This window comes from Pteropus medius, unplaced genomic scaffold (genome assembly GCF_902729225.1).
Source record: "Pteropus medius unplaced genomic scaffold, Ma_sr-lr_union100, whole genome shotgun sequence".
Taxonomy (NCBI): domain Eukaryota; kingdom Metazoa; phylum Chordata; class Mammalia; order Chiroptera; family Pteropodidae; genus Pteropus; species Pteropus medius.
Genome location: NW_024344378.1, coordinates 13,878,012 through 13,899,027, shown reverse-complemented (window position 1 = coordinate 13,899,027; position 21,016 = coordinate 13,878,012). Strand labels below are relative to the sequence as shown.

The window sequence follows — 21,016 nt, the reverse complement described above, 5'->3', positions numbered from 1 at the left end:
GCAGATGTGATCCCCACTTCAGTCAAGGAAGGGAAGCTCTGAGTAACTGAGTCTCACAGCGTCACACTCAGGAAGGCCCACAGCTCAATGAAGAGAGAACATCGCGGGGCTTGTCAAAGGCCAAGGGCAGGGCAGTCAAAAAGGTGATGTTTAAGGTGGCCTGGATTTCAGTCCTGCCCCAGGCCCTAAGGAAAACTGAGGTGACAGGTACCAGCTGCCAGGCGCCACCCAGCTGCAGCTTGGTCAGGACAAGGTTATCGCTATTATTTGATCTGACAAATCCCCAACTCCAGAAGCCTCCCTGGGCCTCAGGTCTCCTCATCTATAAAATGATGTGGGGCTGGAGGAGTCGCGTTTCCCAAGCTCTAGGCACTCTCACACCACGTGCGCAGCTCTCATCCTGGCTGCTACCCCCAGACTGTCATTTCCTTAACACTTTCCTTCAGACTATCTTTAAATCAACTTAATTCATTAAACTCAACTTTGTCTCAAGAAATCATTTTTATATTATCATGATCTCACATACTATATTTTTTTTCTAGTATATGCTAAAACAGTTTTAAAACAGATACATTTAAAGAAATCTAAAGTCATCTCTCGTGCCATACTCTGAAAAACAGAGGACTCAATGGGTTCCCAGGGCCCTCAGCCTCTCAACACGGCTCCAGCCCAAAGGGCTCATCCAGGAAGATGAGACCTCGGACCCAACAGCCAGTCCTGGAGATCGGCCTGAACAACCTCTGCTTCAAAGACAAAGTCACACGACACCAGAACTGGGAAGGGCCTGGCAGTTGGAGTGTGGCAGGGTTTAGGTGGGCTTCAGTGGGGCTACCAACCTTGGGGATGGCCTCGCTCACAGCATAGCTGGCCTTGTCGCTGACCCACACCTTCTCCCTCGGGGAGAGGTTGGTGCATAGAACCCTGAGCTCACTCAGAATGGACTTGTAGGGAAGCACCTGGATTCTATATTCAGCTTCCAGCCCCAAGTCAAGAAGCAGGTGCTCCTTTACACTGGGGGCATCTATGCGGTCACCGTCAATGAAGAGCCTGCAGAGGGGCCAGAGGTGAGGTGACAGAAAAAGGAAGGTTCGTCAATAAGAAAAAAGACCCCAACACACACAACAGGCTCTAACCTTTGGTAATCAAAACCAAGCAGCTTTTCCTTCCTCTCATTCCATTCGCAAATCCTGCTCTACGAACTCTGTTCCCTGCCCCTGTGTATATTGTCAGCATCCACCCAATTCCCCATGCCGCTCCTTCCCTCCTAAATTAAGGTCTTTGGACCAACAGCCTAAATCTCCCTCAAATCTGTCCAGCTTTACCTGCAGCCTGGCCCAGGCACTGTCCTGGTTCAGGCCACTGCCATCTCTCAGCTGGATGACAGTCACAGCTTCCTAACTGATCTACCTGCTTCCAGTCTCCCCTAAGCATGCTATTTTTCATAGACATAATACTCCTTATGATTTACAAGCCTCAATATATGGTTCCCTGTGAAAATCTCATTCAATAGCTCCCCAGTATCTTCAGGATAAGAGCCCAAGCTCCTGAACTTGGCTCACAAAGCCTTCTTTTATACGGGCTCTGCTCACCTTCTGGCATCACATTCTACATTCCAAGCTCACTGACCCACACTCCAGGTCCTCCACACACACGGTGCTCTCTCCTGCCCAGAGCCTCTGAAATGCTGTTTCCTCTGCTTCGATCACCATTCCCCTTGCCCCCCCATTCACCCAGCCAACTCATGTGGACCCTTAATCTCTGCTTCAATACTTGCTTTCCTCAATAGTCTCCTTGACCCCCAAGTCTAGGTCAGGCCCCTCCTTTGACACCCATACCTGTCCTACTGACAAGTTAGTCACCACTTTTGTGCCTAAATCCCCCAAGCAGACACTCATTTCCCAACTCTGACCTGGGCCCCTGTCTGTCTCATTCACCCTAGCACCCAACAGAGACCCTAGCACATAACAGTCACTCAATAAATGTGTGGTCTGAATGCAAAAAGCCATCTAAAAAGAAGAGCAATAGCGCGAAGGCCACAATCAACACTTTAAAAGACAAGCTGACAACTGGATAACTGTGTGACACAGGGGTTTTCCTGTGCCATTTTTGACCTTCAAAATGACTGGTTTATTTGCATCATGGAGTTGGATTGTATAACTTGTAACTGAGCCTACAAACCCTTTGCAATGGCTGCTAGAAAATTGGGGTCAAACGTGTAGCCTAAACGAAACTTTGCAGCAGGAATTTTGTGAACTAAACCTCACTAGGTTTTGTTCTGAAGTCCTCACCTACTTATTCTTTTATCTCATAGTACTGTAAAGACTTTCATAAATTTCAAATCATTTGGGTTGAGGTAGGATATAAATAAATGCCTACTGTTAGAGGCATTTAGAAGAGAAGGGAGAGGTGGGGAAAGCAAGAAAGGGAAGAGCAGGAGAAAAGCAGCAGATCGGTGGAATGTCAAACAGTGACTGCTGGGCCTGGATAAGAAAGGGGACTCGGGGCTCCAAGTAGCTGTGAGGAAGAACTTTCAGGTGTGGGACAAACACTCACATGATCGTCTCTAGTCCTATGACTGCGTAGGAGAAAAATACTGGATTGTGCTCCACATCCGATCCTCGGAGATTGAACAGCCCTAAAAAAAAGAAAAAGAGTCCCTGTCACCTGCCTGACTTGAGATTTCAGGGGTGGCTTGCAGGGGAGGGAAGAGCTTCAACTTGCTACGGAAGGATTCAGTGGCCTTTCTCAAAAGGCAAGGAACCAGTCTACGGCCATGCCACCCTGAACGTGCCCAATCTCGTCTGATCTCGGAAGGTAAGCAGGGTTGGGCCTGGTTAGTACTTGGATGGGAGACCACCTAGGAAGACCAGGTGCTGTAGGTATTTAAAAAAAAAAAAATTCTGCAATCAAAAGGCAAGGAATTGTACTTCCGGGTTCTATCTCTGAGGTGCAGTTGCTCATGTCCACCAGACGATGGCACCAGAACTGTTTCTTATGCCGCCATCTCACCGTCCCAAGAAGGGAATGGAGGAGTTATTGGTCAGAAAACATGAGAAATACCCTCCAAACAAAGAGTTGAAATGGTCCGCCTGGTGGTGACCTGCCAGCCTAGCCTTGCCGCAGAAAAACCTCTGGCACTCCCAAATAATGGGGAAGGAGCCAAGCACTATCTCCTTTCCGAGGCAAACTACCTAGGGAAGAAAAACTGAGACCCACCCACGAGAGAGGACAAATGAGGCCCTCCAGGCAGGGTCAACAGCCCCGTGGAGGCGGAACTTTTTAGGAGAGGAACAAAAGCAGTGAGTCAGAGAGGCCCTGAATGAAACCTGAGCCTGCGGGCTCACCCCAGGGTCAGCTGTGCTACCAGGACTGGGCACAGGACCTGCCTACAGCCAGTGTCAGAGGGTTTGGTGACTGACGTTTGAGAAAGGAGAGGGACCAGCAGAGAGCACAGCTCTGGCCCCAGGGCTTCCAGCTGTCTAAGGCTTTCTCTCCTGAGGATCCCTGCACTTAAAGCCCCAGGTGTAAAAAGTACTGCCTCTATTTTAAAATAATAGCTGCTCAAAGTAAAGCAAGGAGGCAACGTTTTTCATCTACCAGACTAAACAAACTCTTAACAAATAAAAGAGCACCTGGGGCTGGCAAGGGTGTGGCACCATGGGTGTATTCATAAACCACTGTACAACCTTCCTGGCAGTTAAGTAGCAAGACAGGTCAAAGCCCAACCACGTGCATATCCTGTAACCCAAAATAACCACCCCTAAAAGCCAACCAGATCTAGAAAGAAAACTATCAAAAACTATGACACCAATTCTGATACACCAAGATTTTGATGACAGTATAATGGAATTGTGGAAAAACTGGAAATAACCAAAGGTCATTCTTAGGGGAATGGTTAAGTAAATTATAATGTAACCAACCATATGATGGGATATCTAATAATCACTAAAAATCATGCTTATATGCTTAGAGTATACTGATAGATTGAAAAACAAGCTACGAATTTACATATGCACAGAATATTAACAGTGATTGTATCTGGGTAACAGATGATAGGTGATTTTTTTCTTTTTTCTACTTTGCGTTTTCCAGGTTTTCCACATGGCAATGTGTTTTTTTAGTAATCAAGGGGAGAAATTTGCTTTATATGTTATTTTTTCGCATGCTGAGATTATTAAGTTAATTAGGGATGTAAATCACTGATACACTTGACAAAGTCTGGAGACTGGTGGTTTGGAAAGATAGGACACTATGTAGTAGTGTTTCTTTCTCTGGTGAGAAAATAAAAAGATAAGGCAGTGCCTTTTCTCAGTGACCCTGGGTCAAATCTAGTCAGAAAACAGGAGACAGGACAGGAAGGTTCAACCAGATTCCTTCAAATTCTAGACTATAACAAAGGGTGGTTTAAGGTCTGAAAATTGAGAAACTGCTATTGTATCAAAAGGCTTGGTGAAACCTTCACAGTGAGAATATTCTAGAAATATTTCTAAGTTTTCTGAAGTATTTCTAGAATATTCTCACTGTGAAGAAATTGGGGAACCACAAGAAAAGTATAGAAAGAAAAAAATGTCTCCTATATTCCCACTTCTACACCTACAGAGAAACACGAATGCTTGCAGACACAAAAGATGTCTTCCACAGAGATGTCATAGTCCTGGAGAGACCAGCCAGAGGTGACATCACCATAGATTTAACACCAGCCTCTGGCTGTCTAACACTACTCAGGGCCAGGCTACATTCCTCTCCCCCACTCCCTATAATTCTTTCTCCATCCTACCTGGCATATCATATCGTATAACCACTTGGTGACATAGTCATTTGTGTATTCCCTGGCTACTCAGAAAGCTGAATAGCATGAACACACAGATTCCCAGAGAACCAAAGGAGAGGCTGGGTAATGTGCCCAAATAGTGAAATCAAAGCACTCACACGCAATCTCATCCAGGGCGGTGACCACAAACCACAAGATGTTCCTCTCAGCCATTTTCAACCGAAGGTCTGCAACCTTGTCCTTCCAGGAAATACCTGCAAAAAACATACGAACTTGCAAATCCGCCTCTGGTCCCAGGGACCTGTGTCCCAAACATTCTTAACCAGCACGTGTTGCCTGAGCAGACAGGAGGCCTGGAATTAAGCCCTACACAAGAGGTGTGACTGTTGAAGCCAGCTATCAAGAGCCCTGATTACGTCACCAGCGAAACTGATTCATTTGTTCATCCAACAAATGTCTATGAAGCATCTAGACTTCCCAAGCATAATGCTGCCAGCCACAGTGCTGGTCACTGTGGTTACATCTTTGAGTAACACCCAGTCCCTGCTCTCATGGGGCCTACAATCTAGAAAGGAAGACAGGCAATCAACCCAAAACCGGCAATTGTTACAGCACAGTATAAAAACTGATGTGAAAGCAGCAGCCCGGGGAGCTCTGAGCACACACTGCCCTACAAAGAGAATGTACCCAGTCTTAGAGGTCGGGGGTATCACCTGCCACCTTACATTCCCGGAGCAGTGAGACTCGCCTTCCAGTGCGATTCCCTATGGCCTGACTCCCTGTGACTACCACTTCCAAATTACACTTGCCCTATCAGACACAGCCAGGACCTCCTGCTGCTCCCCAGGATGAAATTGTAGCCCACCACCACCACTCTCCAAGAAACAGCTTTTGTAACTCAGGTTACAGACATCTGTAAACAGGGCAGGCATCTGTCTTATTCACCCAGCACCTAGCACAGTGTCCCACACATAGTGGGCACTCAAATGTTGGCTGAACATAAATCTTACCAGCAACATTTACTCTCCCCTCTACAAGCAATAAGTCAGAGCCTCTGCTTCAGTTTAAAAAAAAATTCAAGACACGCAGACAGAAAATGTTTAGCTGACCCTGGGCCACACACTGAACCCAGCCCCCACAATCTGCCATACCGTCAGAGCGTGTCACAAGGAAAACAAGCTGGGGACTGCCCCCATAACCAAATGCTGCTTTGAAGCTCGGCTCAGGAATGCTATTTAAAACTTGGCGGAGAGTCTGGGCTGTAATGCTTTCTTCCCAGGACCCCTCTGGGCAATCTGCCTACATTCCAGACATCCCCCATCCACCTCTCCTCTTCGGTTTCTACAGCAGCCCCACCTCCCAGGCCTTTCCCTCTGCACACCCTCACTGTCCCATAAATCCACACTTTCATCTCCCACAAATCGTTCACAAAACTTGCTCCTCGCCCACCTCTATCCGAAGGAACGCACCTCCACCCCGAAGCCTCTAGAGTGAGTGGAAGGTATGAGAGGGCAGGGGGCCTAGCAAGGTAAGCCTACAAATGCTGGAAGAAGAAAAGGAAATGGCACCTAGAAATCTCTAGGCTCTGTTTCCAATATCAGACACGTCGAAGGGGCAGTTAGCAACTGAGCAGTAAAAAAGCCATCTTAGCAGCACCTAAAGTCTGCCCAGAAGAGCTCTCCAAGAGTTAACTCTGCCAAAGTAAGTGGCAAGTAGGTGGCAACTGTGGAAATGAATAAAGCCCCTGCTTTCACCAAATGCCCCCACCGCGCCAGGGTAGGGCAAAATCCTCCCATCAGCTCAAGCCTGACTTGGATTCAGAGGACTCAGATGGAGACAATGGCGACAGGTGGAGGGGACGATGGCTGGACGTACTACTGGGCATGGCCACAGTTCTCACCTGTGTAGTCCAGACCCAGAGTAAGGAGGGGCTTGCAGGGCCGCTCGGGACGGTCTGTCCAGATCTTGTCCACAAGGTTCTCCTTGACAGGAATGAGGTGGTGGCCAGCGCTTCTCAGAACCTTGGCCATCTTCTTCCAGTAATCTGAGGAGAAACACGCATCGGCCAGCCATGAACTGAATGCCCACAACAGGCAACAGGGCTGTGGGAGCCTGGCGCCCTCTAAGAGGTGACCCTCCTGTGGCCCCCATATGTGGGTGAGAACCTGTAAAAAGACATCTTCGCCACCAGTGGCCTCCCCACCTCTATGCTGGAATTTACCTCCTTACCTTGCTTGACCTTTACTGTGGCATCGAGTCATGCTGAGCCCATAAATGTCCCACAGACCACAAACAAACAAGGATAGAAAGGCACCTAGAACCTACTTTCTCGCCCAAGCTCGAAGGGCCGAGCTCGCTCACCTGTAGGAATGATCAGTGGGTCCACACCAACCTTGGATCCTTCAGGAAGTACACTCACCAGCCAGTCTTCCTGGGTTGGTGTGTCTTTCAGACCTACGGAGGGACGAACTGGTGGGAAATAGTTCTCAGTGGGCCTGAGCTCACTATCCTATCCAGAAGGATGCAATTCACCAACATCATGATAGCAAGGTTGTTAGTAAGCATCTTAAGGTAGATTGGCAGGACCTGGAAAATCTCAACCTCCCTTACCTCTGGAGGGCTATGAGAAATGTAAGATGATAATCAAGGAAAGCATAAGATAAGGGTGAGACAGGAAAGAAAAAAGCAGAATTTTTATTAGACCTCTGGTAAAAATGGCACCCTAGGAATCACTGCAACAAAGGTACATGGTATCATCACAAAGATCATCTCATCAGCCTTCAGCCACTTCACCATTCTTGGTCACCTGATGAGAACAGGGGAACGCATGCCGCAGTGCCTTCCCCTCATCTGGAGGACAGCGCTGCAGACAGAAGCACCCACCCCACACCTGGGGCTGACTCGAAGGCTGAACACGAGCCTCAGCAGCAAAAAAAATCTCCCCAGAGGGACACACAAGAGGGACACAAAAGAACTGCCATCACTGTCTTCAACATGGCTCCCTGGGCTTCCCATCATCTCCCAAAAGGAAACAGCCCTTTCTGTTTCTAAGAGGCTAGTCCTAAGACATGAAATAAGTTTCAAGAAAGGAAATAAAGTTATTTTTGATATTCCAGTTATTCTTTAATCCAAGCCGTATCTTCCATGTTTGGGATATATACTTTTTAAATCAGATCTTTGCTAAGCAATTAACATTTTGGTTAAATATATGTATGTTTAGAGTGAATGTTCAGACATTCCAAAACAGTACTTACCTTTACTATTTTCTCTACTGAGTACTGATAACCACATAACCACTGAAGGGAAGTTCAAAGGTTTATAAGGAAGTGAGCTCACGAATCTCAGTTCTAAAAAAATGCCTAGAAGCTGGCACTAAGTTGTTATTTTGCTATTTGATTCTTCCCTTTTTTTCAAACTACTAAACAAGCCCCTTATTAATGAAGTTTCTTTAATGCCCCTAATATAACTTTCACAGGATGAAGTCAGGTCATCTCCTAACAGGCAGATATTTGGCAAAGCCCCAGGGATGAATCACTTACCAACCAAACCCACCAGAATCTCCCAATACAGGAGAGATGCCTGAGGAAAGGTGGGCTTAGGGAAGAGAAGTCTCAAGGAGAGGGCTTAGAAGAGAGGAGGACTCATCCCTCAGGCCGCCACACACCCACTTTAAGGAAAAGGCAGACAATATAGTTCCTCTGACACTCTGACCCCCAAAGTGGTGATGGACCTAACAGCTGGAGTTCTGAGCCCTAAAGGGATGTCCACACCTCAGGAGGACACTAAGTGACCCACTGGGGTGCAAGCAGAAAATACTAGAATTTCTATTTGTGTTATTTTTCTAAAAAATAAACTAATCTTTGCTCATATCTGAAATACAGATGGATGCTAGCAAATATATCTGACATATAAACAAATATACATACATATTAAGAATATAGGAGCCATTAACAGAGGCATGTAATTAAAAAGTTTATAGGCCTAGCAGCTTGTCCATTTGTAACAGCCCCACAGTTTCCAAATGCCTGTGCATGTGCACACACGCGTGTGAGTGTGGGGGAGGGAAGGGGGAGGAGGAGAGGGAGAATAACTTCGGCAATAAATCTACTGCCAGGACAAAAATGTTCCTAAAGCCTCCCTAAAATAAACAACACACATATGTGTGTATGGAGAGTATGTGAATACATGTACACACACGAGCATGCACACAAACACACATACTTCAGCATGCTAGCTGCTTAGATCTTGGTGTCAACTCAACTCAATTCAACTAAGTGTCAACAGCCTCTGTTCCATAACTATGAGTCTGGTGACAACCTGCTTCCTCATTTCCTCCTACAACAAACAAGAAATATCAGTTTTGTGCCTCGTCCCTTCCTCACTCAGCTCTGGTAGCCTCTTTTCCCTCCTTATCTTCTACTCTCCAAGTTCAAACTTCAGGAGAAAGAGACCTTTGTACAACCACTAAAGCCATGTTCCTAAAGACTATTTTAATGACAAGGAGAAATACACACAGCACAAAATTAAATGAAAAATGAGAGTACACACAAATAATTATTTTCTGATAAACACTGAGCTCTATACTTTCCATATATTGCTTCTTTAATTCTCACCAATTTATGTGGTACTTACTCTTATTATCCCATTTTACAGACGAGGAAACGAAAGCACTGAAAGTGGACTAACTTGCCCAAGGAAGTTCTCCCATCCTGTGCTCTTCTCCAAAGCTGAGGTGCCAGAAGCGAGTCCAAGATCCTCAGGGGAAGAGCATCCTAGCCTCTACTGCCAATGGCCCCTTATCTCTATCTTACTCTGAATCATTAAGCAGCAGAGAGCAGGGGAAAGGCCTCCAGTGCACGAGTCAAATGCATGGCATGTGATATGATCTGCAGCAAATAACTGTCCTCTCTGGTCCTCTGTTTTCCCTCATTAAAATGAGCATCCTGAACCAGGACCTTCTAAAACTAAATGCACAATGGTAAGTATATATAAGGAAGCTATTTTCTTGGTTTTCCTCATGCCATGAACTGGACTGTGTCCCCTCAAAATTGATGTGCTGAAGCCCTAACCGCCAGTATGACTGTATTTGAAGATAGGAGTTTTAGGAAGTAATAAGGTTAAATGAAGTCATAAAGGTGGAGTTCTAATCCGACAGGACTGGTGGCCTTCTAAGAGGAGGAGGAAACAGAGCTCTAGCCATGTAAGGAGTGAGAAGACAGCCGTCTGCAAGCCAGGAAGAGAGCTCTCACCAGAACTTGAGCACACTGGCACCTGATCTCAAACCTCCACCCTCCAAAACTGAGAAAACAAATTTCTGTTGTTTAAGCCACCACGTTTATGATATTTTATTATGGCAACCTGAGTAGACCAAGACACCTTCAATTCTAAAAAGGGTTCATATCAGGAGTGCTGAGGAGCCCTAGGGTCCCTTCTGAGAGCTGGCCAACTAAGGCTGGGAATGGCCATGCCTCTACGCACCCATCTTCATAAGTGTCCAGTTGCTGTCCATCTGCTTGGCAGCCTGGAGAAAGTAGCGCCCGTCGGTCCACATGGCTGCATGCTCTTCTGTGATGATGGCTGTGCCTGGAGCAAGGGAGCAAAAAAACGAGATAGTTTTCTGACAACCACCCAGAAGCTGTACAACTTGACAGCAGATGGGCAAGCATGGTGAGAGGCACCAGCTCCCGAGAGGCCCAGCCGCCCAGCACCACACTAGTGGGGCAGATGGGGCTTTGGCTCCAGGGAAACCTCCAGGCAAGAGAAGACAATGCCACAGAGAAGCAGCCATGGGCCAGGCTCTGAAAGACACGGTCCTGAGCAGCCCTGGCTGCCTGGGTACTAGTTCCTGCACAGAAAGGACCCAACCTGAGCAGCAAGAGTCCAGGCAAGATGAAAAGAAGACTGTGGATCCAAGGCCAAAATGGCCTCATAATTAACAGGACTGAGGCAGAAATGATTCCTGTGTGTGACCACAGCGATCTGCTCCACCAGAAACCCAAAGGAGTGTTTCACGTTTCCCAACAGAGACCAAGAGGATCCTGTGAGTGTTCGTGATGACTCAGTGGGAGTTTATGCCTCCCACCTCTACCTGCCCTCGGTTCCCACAGGCCTGGCAGAACTCAGGGCTTTCCAAAGAGGTGTCAGCCAAACCCAATCCTAAGTGCCAAGCAACACAAGCACTTACACAGAAGGAAGGAGTGGGCTAACCACATGGAGAGAGGAGCTCTCGCCAGTTCTAGCTAGCTAAAGGGACGTGAGTCTGAAGGGGATAACCTGCCCTAACACTAAAGGGCACGGCGGCCTTGGAAAAGTTAGGGCAGGGCACCAACGCGGCTCAACATTAACCGCTGTTATTTAAGCCCAAAGTGAAAACAGGGAAACCAAAAGTCAAGCACTTGGAGAATTAAGCAGGACCAGTAAGCTAAAGTGGGAGTACGGGGAGTTATGTCTCATTACTTATCTGGAGTGCTAGCTGCACAAGTACATATTCAGTTTAATTGATATAATTTTCTGTATTTATGTTATATTCACTAGAAAGTTCAAAAACATTCTTTAAATAAATTTTTTTTTAAACTTTACAAGTAAAGGCATAGAAAAAAGGGTCACTAAAAGGTGACCTTAGGGAGCTAGAGGATGCTGGGAACTCATACCTTTCTGTAGGGGCTCAGTGAAGAATGTCAGGTTTGCATTTTCTTTTTGGTTCTATATCACAGGCTGAAACTCGTTCCAATTATTTTTAGGAGGCAAACAAAAGCACAAGAACAGAGAGAATTTAGTGACTCACCTGCAGAGCCATCGAATCCAGAGACGAAGGCCCGCCGACAGTCACAAGGAGCAATGTACTCACTCTGAAAAACAAAAAGGACAATAAACTGGACCTCAATCAGTCACGTGCTGGCGCCATTTGCTTTCCACGTGCTCAGCCCTGTGCTAGGCCCAGCAGGGACTACAAAGGCTGGCGTATCCTTGGCACCTGCCTTCAAGGGACAAGCAGTCTAGCTGAAAAGGCTAGCTGAACATTAGAAAAGAAAAAAATTAGCGCACAGGGCAAAAGATCTTAATTAATTAAGGGCGAAAAGAGTTGCTCCCTTTCACCTCTATTTCCTCATCTGCAGCACAAAGCAAGTCAAGAGAAACTGATTAAAACTGCTCTTTCCTCGTTGAGATCTTACTCAAAAAAACAAACCAGTAGCTTTCTCCCTTCCTTGCCACTGACATTTAGACATCTGTTATTTTTCTGAAAAGGCTGAACTTCTGTTTTAAGTGCCAATAATTCTCTAACTTAAATCTCATTAAGTATTAACTTGTTTCTGAACTTCCTGTTTGTGTCCCCCTTCAAAGTAGTATCACCAATCACTCCCACGCAGATCCTACTCCTTCCTGCTAAGGAAAAAGGAGAAACACTTCCTCCAACCCAGAAAACTTTAGCAAAATAAAACATCATAGACAAATCCAGGTCCTTCCCAGATGATAATCCCCATGCTTCTGAATGAAAGGTGGTTAGGGACTGAAAAAAACTAAGTTCTCATTCCTGGGCAGAGGGTATGAGGCCACAGTATGCAATTTCTGGTAATAGCCAGTGAGGCACAGAAAGTTAAGTAGTTGGCCCAAAGTTACACAGCTGGCAAGAAGCAGAGGCAGGATTTGAACTCGGGCAGTCAGCTCTACAGCCTAATCTCTGAAGCCCTATGCCATGCTGCCCCTATATGACATATTACCTCATCCTTATGACTGATAAAAGGAATACCAATAGCAAATGGGAAAACAGAGGTTCAAAGACAGACTCTAAGTAACCTGCCCACTGGCAGGTCAATAGCAAGGCCAGGATTTGGTCTGCTTGAGACCAGAGCTGCTGCTCCTCTTACCATTAGCAGGTTTCTCCTGAGATAAGTACCTAGCAGGGTTAAGGATACTTAAGATAGAGAATGGGGCTTCTGGCTGGACCCCATGGCATGTTAAACAGTCCACATGCTGTATAGGAAAAAAGGGCACCTGTGTTCCACTTCTACTGTGTAGGTAAGAGCTGTCTCTCTCACCAAGCCAGCCATAAGACCACTACTCACGGAGAAGCTAGGTGGGCCAGCAGAGAGAATCATGACGGCAAGATGGAAAGCTATGGGCCACAACTGCCCTCTAGCAGCCTAGCTATGTGGTCCACAACAAGTCTCATCACCTCTTTTGGCCTCAGTTCTTCATCTCTAAAACAGTCATTTCAGATGGCTAAATGCAATAACAGACACATGTTTTATCCCCCAAAATATAAAGGAATATTTAACAGATCGCACTAAGGATATAGAAAGAAATGGGCACCAGCATTATGAACTGCAGAACCTTCATTTATCTATTAACCCAGTAATCATTGGTGCAAGACTAAAAAAAGGCAAAAATGGGTGGAAGGGGGTCCCACTCTTCTCCCAGGACTGTTGTGAAGAACAGTTAATGTTTAAAACAACTCGCCAGAAACCGGAGAGTACTGCATATATGCAGCAGAAAAGATATTATTAATTTCTTCTCCCTGAATGGTAAAAAGACATCTAAGAGGCTGCGGAATTAAGTTCACAAAAATAACTCCGGTACTAAAAAAATCACAGTGCACAATGGGGAAGGCATAGAGATGGTGGTACTCTCCATAAACAAGGAGGCTCCCTGGCTTGAGATTCCTCCACCTATGACACAGAATGAGGACATGGCAAAGGGCTAGGAGAGAAGGTACTGCTGACTTTGGCCTGCCCGGCATCTTCCACTCGGGGACACAATTTTTGAAGAGTGCCCCACCCCTATCTCGGCAAGCTGGAGAGTAGGGACAGGGCACCCACAAGGGTTCACCTAGAGGTGCTCGTCAGCAAAGGTAGAAGGAAGGTTTCTCAAAAAGCAGCAGGTGGATATGTTTGGTTTAGGGTCAAGATAAGGTCTAGGGCAAGAAAGTCTAGACATGACCTACATTGGTCAACGTGCCAGAAAGACATCGCTTACTGAAACTGTCACCTCCACACCAACAGACTAAGCAGAAGCCAGACAAGCAATGGGCCCGGGCCTCCTACTCTTCCCCAAGCCCTGAAGCTGGCAAAGCCCAGAACATTCGCCCTAGAGAGCAGCATAAGGTCTAAAATAAGCCAAAGCCATAGCCTGTAAGGAAAAAGGGACAGAAGCAGAGCTGTTGGCCTTTTCTCCAAAACCATCCACATCACTCCATCTCTAACACCAGTACTCAGTCCAAGCCTCCATCATCTCTTCCTGGACCACTGCCCCTACAACCCACTCCTCACACATATTCAGAGTGAGCTTATCAAAATGCTGACCCGCTTTAGACTCCAGACTTCTAGAACTACAAGATAACAAATCTGTATTATTATAAACCACTAAGTTTGTGGTAATTTGTTACAACAGCAAAAGGAAAAGAATACTTATCCAATAGGAAAAAAGACAGAAAGGATTATAACCGGAGTTTCAAACTCAAATGCCTTAGGGGTACAGGCAGGTAAACTGAAAAAGTAAAGCAAGACAAGGGGTGTTTTTTCTAGAGACAGCAGCTCCTTCTTACTCATCTGATTCCTCTCATGCTGGAATGCAGGCCACAGATTGCCAACTTTCAATATTTCAGGAGAAGGTAAATGAGTGTTCATGAGAGACGCTCAGTTTTAAAATGTTGGCATCTAATCAAACAATGTAAATAATACACAGCCAAATAAAGCACATCTGTAAACTATGGGGGAAAAAAAAAAGCCCTAGCCACCTCTCGAAATCCAGCCCAAATGCACCATCTTTCACAAAGCTTTCTGACTCATCCACCTTCCGACATCTCCCACATCTCTGAATTTTACCGGACCATCCACGCTGGCATTGATCCATGCCCTCCCTCGAGTGACAACAACAAATAACATCGGCTCAGATTTACTAACACCTACTAGTGGCCAATAACTATATCTATTTCCTCTAATTCTAATCCTAAGAGCAACTCTGGAAGGTATCATCCTCCCTACTTACAGATGAAAAACAAAGTTCAGAGAAGTAAATTACTTATTTCTCCAAAGAACCACTGCTATAAGTGGCAGAGCTAAGGTCTGAGCTCAGGTCTGACTTTCAAAGGCCCATGGCCTTGCCACACTGCCAAACAACCTTTTACTCTGTATGGAGATTGTGTACATCTGGTCTGCGCAATTGGATTATAAACTCCAAGGAAACAAGAAACACATGGCCTGCCCCACATTTACCTCTACCTTCATCCACCACGTAACAGATGTCTCCCACACCCAATCACATCTATGCTCAAGGCTGGCTCCCCTACTTAGTAGCTCGGTAAACCTTGGCCTCAACGTCTTCACCTGTAAAACAGGAATGATAAAAATGCCCACCTTGGAAGGTTGAGGTGTGACATAAAGCAATAAGCACATGCTAAGCTTCTGATGAACTGCAGAGCCTGTAACTACACACTGGGCTATACACTAGACTCTATAGAAAATATAAAAAATATCTTGGAGTGGGCAATCTGGCTAGCAAAGACAGGCAGACATCCATGAAATACTAGTCCTAATGAACTATTTGCTAGTTTCAAGGATGCTCAGATCTGTATTGAATGCATCAGGCCAAACTCAGAGGTTTGATGTGGGCCACCATAAATAGGTGAGGAGAAGCAGAAAGCCATCCAGGAAGGGGGAAAGATGCCAGATGGCCCAGAATAAAGAGGTCTGTGGAGGGAGAGAGCCAATTAGCCTGACAGCTGGGGCAGAAAGTTCAAGGGTATGGCAGCAGAGATTCCTGGAAAGGCATACTGAAGACAATGGTCAAGGACCTCAAAGATCACACTAAGAGGCATGAACTTTATCTTGCAAGTTCTAGAGAGAGACTAGAAGTTCAAGAAGGGGTGGTGACATGAGCAGAACTGCATTTTAAGAGCAGTCAACGTGGCCAAATGCAAATGGAATAGGATAAGCAAGGTTGTTGGCTAATTGGTGAGATAAGCATAACTATTAAAATTATTAGGGTCCATAATGCAGTGACATATTTCCCCTTAACTGACCCTTCACTCATAAGCCTGAGTCTGGCACAGTGCCTCAGATATACTAAGTTCTCAACAAAAATGAAACCAAATGAATAAATAAATGGCTATGTGTCCGCAGGAAGTCCCAGAGTTTGGACTATGGATGGAGACAAGGGATACCTGTCCCCAAAGAACAAAGTAACATCCAGTCTTTGGCATTTTCTTCTCCCTTAAATAAAACCAAGTCAAAGTATATAGGTAAATGAATAGCTGTCCACAGATTCACGCCTCTTCCTTGGTGTACACTCGTCAGAAAGTGGCTTCCCCTCCAGGCCTTCATTTCCTAGTCGTCTCGGATCTAGGTGAGGTCACATGCCTAGTTCTCACCAATGAAACGTGGGTGTGAAGTGATGTCTTGGTCAGACCAGGTAACAATGGGTGTGCCCTCTCCATACTCCTTCCCCTCTGCCAGCTGGAATGGTGGTGTCACAGGATGGAAAGAACCTGGATCCCTGAATTGCTATTCTTCCTAGTGGAAGAAAGTCACCCGCCAACCACGAACACCCACTCTGGACTGCTATATGAGCAAGAAATAAAGCCACAGTACCAGGCCACTGCAACTTCAAGACATCTTACCACAGCTGGCATTAATCTAATTAAAAGAATGGATAAAAATCACTCTGAAATAAAAATCACTACCTCCACTGTTTAAGAAATACAAAACAGGAAGCCAACTCCAGGAGAAATGGGATTAGCATCCAAAGAGTTCAGGAAAATCTGATTCATGTCTTCCAGGAGGAACCATAAACACAGCCGAAAGCTCAGTTGGCAGAGTCACCTCTGACAGAACATGACCCTTTGACTAAGCTGATCCCAAGAGTGCAATATGGGACCTTATGGATGGGGAAGATGAAGAATTCAGATTTCTACAAGGGACTGCTGATGCAGCTCCGGCTCCAACCAATGATTCCCCTGGTTTGGGACCAGTGGTGCCCACCAATCCCAACATCTGACTTACATGGTACATGAAAACATCCAGATTACCAGAGAGTACGGACAGCTGCTCACTTTAAAAGTCCCCCTGGGCCCAAATTCATTAACATCACAACCCTTGTTCAGAGTTCATTTAAAAAAAAAAAAAAACCTTAGAGTTGCAGAGGACAGCGAGAAGCAGAACCCTGAAGGCAGTGCCAAGGCCTTGTGTAATTATGCATCTGGGGTGCGTTTCCCTTCTAACACAGAACAGTGTGTGGGTGTCTGTATGTCTGTATTTGTGTTTTGGAGAATACACAAAGGACAGAATTCATGATTCCCTTTCATTCTCCAACACCCTCCATTCCCCACCCCTGAGATTCCATCAACTCTGAATGTAGCCTAAAATGAAACAATTAGGAACGAGAGCCACAAAGAACGGCATCCTCTCTTATTACTGAAGAGGCTGCTGTGGCAGGTCAAACACAAAGCCAACCCTTCCTCTTTGTCCTCACAGTCCTGGCAAGGAGCCAGAGTCCACTTAGCAGTTCCCCCACCTATGCCCCATCTCTCCACAGAAACCAAAACAAGGAACTCGGGACTTTCTCATTTCTTTCTGTAGATGGCACCATCACAAACGCTCTTGGGTTCCAAACTTCCCAATGCCCTCTGCCATCTACCTGCAAGGTCCACACTCAATTTGTGTTCTGCTTGTCATCCAAACCTTTCACTTCTCTTCTGCTCCTAAAGCCAGCACTCAGGTCCAAGCCATCTGTACCCCAATGCTGGGATCCTGCAATGGCCTCCTAGTAACTGTTTCTCAGTTCTGAGTGCCTCCCTTCTCTGATCCATACTAAACACTGCTCCCTCCGACTGATCATGTCACTCTGTTGTTCGAAGACCCTCAATGGGTTCTAACTGTCTAACAAAAACATAAACTCCTGACTCTGGTGGTCAAGGGCACCCATGACATGGGTGGCTCATGAATGGCCTTGACCAGGACCCTTTTTTTCTTTCTTTAAGGTTATTATTCATGTTCTCCTGCTTCCATGGATTTGCTCGTACCTATCTCCAAGTACCTAAATTCTACCTATTCACATTCCAATTTAAACACACTTCCTCCATGAAGCCTTCCTTGATCCTGTCAGCTTAACATATTCCTTCTGACATATGAATTCAGTCTATACTTTATCTAAATCTGTGCTGTCCATTACAACAGTCACCAGCACATGTGGCTACAGAGCACTTGAAATGTCAATAAAGTGACTGAGAAACTGAATGTTTCATTTTATTTCATTTTAATTAATTTAAATATAAATTTAAAAACTGATGCTCAGTTATTAGAAAACTTTAATGTTTCGAACAACTTGAGTATGTAAGTCTACTTTTTCAACTGTGAATTTTATAAAATATAAATATGGATCAAATATTTCACATTCAAATGGATATTTCACATTCTAATTGAGATGTTTTGTAAATGTAAAATACACATGGATTTAAAGCTTTAGTATAAGAAAAAGGAATGTAAAATATCTCAATAATTTTTATATCGATGTGTTAAAATGACAACATTTTGGACATAATGGAGTAAATAAAATATATTATTAAAATTAATTTCACTGTTTCTTTTTACTTTTTTAAATATGGCTATGAGAGTATTTTAAATTACATATGTGCCCCACATATTTCTACTTTACAGTGCTAATCTAGTCCTTTCCTAACATTCTGTGTTAGCATCTGTGACCGTGGCTTTTCTACTCTTTAATCTTTTCCCTTTCATCTCTATCACAGTAATAATAATAATAATAATAGCAGCTAATATGATGAGACTCATCAGGTGGCAGACACGTTTTAAGCATTTGTATCTATTAATTCATTTAATCCTAACAACAGCCCTATGAAGTGGTTGTGTCACTATCCCCTTTTTGCAGATGAAGAAACTGAGACCCAGAGACTTTAACTGACACTTAGAAATATGAGGTAACTTGCCTGAGGTCAAGCAGCTGATTAAGTGACAAATCCGGCATCTGAACCCAGACGGTTTTCAGAGCCCATATACTTACATATATGCTAACGGCCTGCCCTCTGAGTTTGCCACAACTCTTAGCCCTGAGCAGGCAGTCAGGAAACATGTACCAAACAAACACAACACAGCTTCTCCCACCTCACAGAACAGATGGCTAAGTTACAGCAATAGAAATGACAGTTAAAGGTTATAAAAGAAAAATGGTGGAGGAGGGGTTGAAGAGGGAGTAAAGGACAGAGAGAGTATAAGAATATAAATCTGTGAAGCCTAAACAGTGACTTTTGTGACAAGAGTAACGGCTAATATAGAGAACAAGCTTAACTTTTTGGTTTTTTTCAGGATATTACTGGAAAACACTGCCATTCCTGAAGTTTAAGAAAGAATTGCTTTAGGTGTCTATTAGGCCCCATCTACTGTCAAAGAGAATTTTTTAAAATCATTAAGGGTATTGGACCCAAATCAGCCTTATGATGATAAAAAATGCTGGCTCAGGAACAGTACTCAGGATCAAGAATAGCGAGATAAACATGGCTTGACTACAAGAATGTCCTCTACTAGTAAACATATAGATTGTATCCTAACTCCAAAACTGAAATTGAAATACCAACATTACAAAGCTTCTAGCACACCCTTTACTGGAAACTGTCGACTTTTAATCCAAGACTCACAGGTCAAATCTTTCCGTTCAATGAAGCCTCCCCGGAAATGTACGCTTACTAGGCGTCTTTGACTGGGGCTCCATGACAGCTGGAGATAGATCCCTTTTAGAGGACAGACCCTGTGAGATAGATCCCTTTTAGAGGACAGACCCAATTTTACGTAATCATGTGCTAGTGGACTGTGATGGTTAATTTTATGTGTCAACTTCACTGCGTTAAAGGATTCTCAGAAGCTAGCTGGTAAAACATTATTTCTGGGTGTTATCTGTGACAGTAGATGAATAAAGACTGCCCTCACCAATCAGTGCACATTGACAACGTCCAAGCCCAAGCCGTTGAGGGTCAGAATAGAATAAAAAAGTGGAGAAAAGGCAAATTTTCTCTCTCCTGTTTAAGCTGAAACATCCATCTGCTCCTGCCCTTGGACATCAGCATTCCTAGTTCCTGGGTTTTCAATTCAGACAGGGACTTACGCATTGGTGCCATCTGCAAGCTGGGAACCAGAAAAACCACTGGTGCAGTTCTAGTCGAAACCTGAAGATCTGAGAACTAAGGGAGCTGATATTGTGTGAGCCAATCCCTCCCAATAAATCTTTATTTAGAGAGATATCTATCTATCTATCTATCTATCTATCTATCTATCTATATACATATATCCTATTGGTTCTCTCTGGAGAATCCTGACTGATACAGGGACTTATAGAAGATACCAAACCAACTGCTACATAATGTGCTCCAGCCACGGGAACCACCATCCATCTTGAAATACAGAAAGGTGTATATATATCTTAACTCCATTTTGCTTCTTGAGACCAGGACCATTTTCACCTTTGTATCACGGTAGTGCCTTGCACACAAGCAAAGACTATAAAAAATACACGTATAGAAGACTCTATGGAAGAACAGCACTTTGTATATTTTCTCATCTTTCTACTAAATCATATGCACAGTGAGGGTAGGAATTCAATCTTAAATTTATCTTTGTAAGCCTAAAGTACCATGACCACATAGAGGCATGCAAACATTTGCTGACACAATGACCTAAAAGAATAGATCCTAGAATCCTATCATCCTTCTGCCTTTCAGACTGGTAACGTGAGGTCTCCAGCTCTCCAAACCCAACTCTCTCACATTTAAGTCACTAGTATTCTCAGAGATAAAGGGCACTTACTGAGTATTTATTGAGTTGCTTCCATTAACAGCAGTGGTCGGGGGGAGGAGATGGTGATATTAAGAATTATCCCCAAAACCTGCTAGGGTAGATAACGATAGCCGTCCAGCTGCTTGTCTGGCCAAGCCAGAAGACAGAACAGTCTGGAGGGGAGAAGGCAAGAAGGAGAGACAATTCTGCTAAGGATAAGTTGTGACAGAGGAGATCAGATAAAGTGTGTCAGCAACAGAAAAGTCTAGATTTCTGACCCTTCATTTGTCCACTAATTCTTCCACAATTTATTGAAAGCTGGCTATATTCACTGGAAACAAGGAAGCAAGAACCAAACCAAGAGGCATTCAGTGGGACCCTACTGGACACAGGACCCTATGCCAAGCCCTGGAGGACATGCTTAGTTGTGGGTTGACAACTAGAATCCAATTAATACTTTTGGTCTGGG

At 44.8% G+C, this 21,016-nt stretch overlaps 1 protein-coding gene and 1 non-coding gene across 2 annotated transcripts in view; one reads left to right on the top strand and one right to left on the bottom strand.

Annotated features, from left to right (window-relative positions):
• The window catches only part of XPNPEP1 (X-prolyl aminopeptidase 1), a 47,036-nt gene that overhangs the window by 13,802 nt on the left and 12,218 nt on the right, over positions 1–21,016 (bottom strand). Inside the window, exons 4-10 of the mRNA XM_039870899.1 lie at positions 11,556–11,619; positions 10,250–10,354; positions 7,133–7,225; positions 6,672–6,815; positions 4,930–5,025; positions 2,554–2,635; positions 659–1,047 (exon numbers count right to left, since the gene is read on the bottom strand). Of these exons, the coding sequence (XP_039726833.1) occupies positions 659–1,047; positions 2,554–2,635; positions 4,930–5,025; positions 6,672–6,815; positions 7,133–7,225; positions 10,250–10,354; positions 11,556–11,619 (973 nt within the window). The remainder of the gene's footprint in view (positions 1–658; positions 1,048–2,553; positions 2,636–4,929; positions 5,026–6,671; positions 6,816–7,132; positions 7,226–10,249; positions 10,355–11,555; positions 11,620–21,016) is intronic.
• On the top strand, positions 2,764–2,882 carry LOC120609889 (5S ribosomal RNA). The gene has a single exon (XR_005654851.1). It is a non-coding gene; the product is annotated as a 5S ribosomal RNA (ribosomal RNA).